Below are 1,549 nucleotides of genomic sequence, written 5' to 3'. Positions count from 1 at the left end.
AGAACAAGACAACAATGATTGAATGGCATAGTTTGTATAAGAGTACAGAGTAAATAGAGATGAACTCTTCAGCTGGAAAGAAGATTGCCGATAACATATAAGAAAAATAATAGAATTATGATTACTGTAAGGAAGGTAAACAGAAAAATTCACCATATTTAACAACATACAAGCAAGGGACTCAAATGAAATAATCTGAAGAGCGATTTTATTTATGAGCCCCTTAAGTTTTAGGTAATCCAACATACTGATTTGTGTTTAACCCCATTTTTGAAACTCTACAATATATTATGCCTGTAATTTGAGCTCAAACACTAGGAAAAAGCAGTAACTGAATTTATATTTTGTAGTTCTATATTTAAAAAATTTAATAATTTATATTTTTCTTTTACCGTAAATAAACTGCTTATAGTTTAGGTTTACTTAGTAAAATGGTTCACAACTGTACTTACCAACTCCATTAGATCTCTCAACTTTCCAATTTCTTCTGGAATGGAGACCAGCTTATTATTACTGACAACCAGAACTTTAAGTGGAAGATCAAACAGGTATTTTGGCAACGTTGATAAAAGATTTCGACTTGAAAGAAAGAAAAATGAACAAACAAGGCTGGAATATAATCTTCTTTTTAAGCCTGACGGGGAGTCCGAGATGCGCATTGTACAACTTTTTTCCTATTCCAGAAGATATTCTCCACCTATTACAATTTCATCTAGATTTAAGCTACAGTCTCCATCATGAATTCCTTACCAGATAAAGCCTCTCCGATACATGAATTTTAGGTCCCCACCTCGCTTGATGAAATGAGTATGTACTATAACTGAATCTAACACTAAAAGGTACAGAGAAATCTGTTAAAAGAAACGTTTGATGTTTGCTTTTATTCTGCTTTCTGGTACCTTCAAAAGGACCACCTGATCTGACAGTCTACCAATATAACGTTCTCAGCAAATCAGAACTTTATACAAGGCCATTGCTTCTCATGTCACATGGTCATGTTGCTCCTGAGCCATCACAAAAAGCCCTTAACATTTATTTATTACTTTGCTGAGCAATAGTCTGGAAGGTAAGTTTTAATTAAGATTTATTTCTTTCGTGTATATCATTTTCCAACTGCACACACGTATGTCTGCTTTGTACACAAGAAATATACTGTTACTGACAATCTCAATTAAATCCATATTGGGAAAACTACCAACTGCAGACTGTCAATGTGTCCTGGTTTCGGCAGGGATAGAGTTAATTTCCTTCCCAGTAGCTGGTACAGTGCTGTGTTTTGGATTTAGGATGAGAACAAAGTTGATAACGCACTGATGTTTTAGTTGTTGCTAGGTAATGCTTACACCCCATGGGACGTCATGCTCAGTACATAAACTGGGGAAAGCTGGCCGGGGGGGTGGGGGATGGGGGACTGGCTGGGCATCGGTCGGCGGGGGGTGAGCAACTGCACTGTGTGCTTTGTGTATTATTACTACTATATTATTATTATTTTATTTCAATTATTACTGTTTTTATATCTCAACCCATGAGTTTTCTCACTTTTACTCTT

The 1,549-nt window shown here is 35.8% G+C and overlaps 1 protein-coding gene across 1 annotated transcript in view; it reads right to left on the bottom strand.

Annotated features, from left to right (window-relative positions):
* Positions 1-1,549, bottom strand: part of LRCH2 (leucine rich repeats and calponin homology domain containing 2) — a 31,151-nt gene that overhangs the window by 27,327 nt on the left and 2,275 nt on the right. Inside the window, exon 3 of the mRNA XM_019474194.1 lies at positions 453-579. Within this exon, the coding sequence (XP_019329739.1) occupies positions 453-579 (127 nt within the window). The remainder of the gene's footprint in view (positions 1-452; positions 580-1,549) is intronic.

The sequence above is a fragment of the Aptenodytes forsteri genome, unplaced genomic scaffold, assembly GCF_000699145.1.
Source record: "Aptenodytes forsteri isolate BGI_AS27 unplaced genomic scaffold, ASM69914v1 Scaffold265, whole genome shotgun sequence".
In the NCBI taxonomy this organism is placed as follows: Eukaryota; Metazoa; Chordata; class Aves; order Sphenisciformes; family Spheniscidae; genus Aptenodytes; species Aptenodytes forsteri.
The sequence above is the reverse complement of the archived record's forward strand: the minus strand, read 5'-3'. Positions and strand labels throughout refer to the sequence as shown.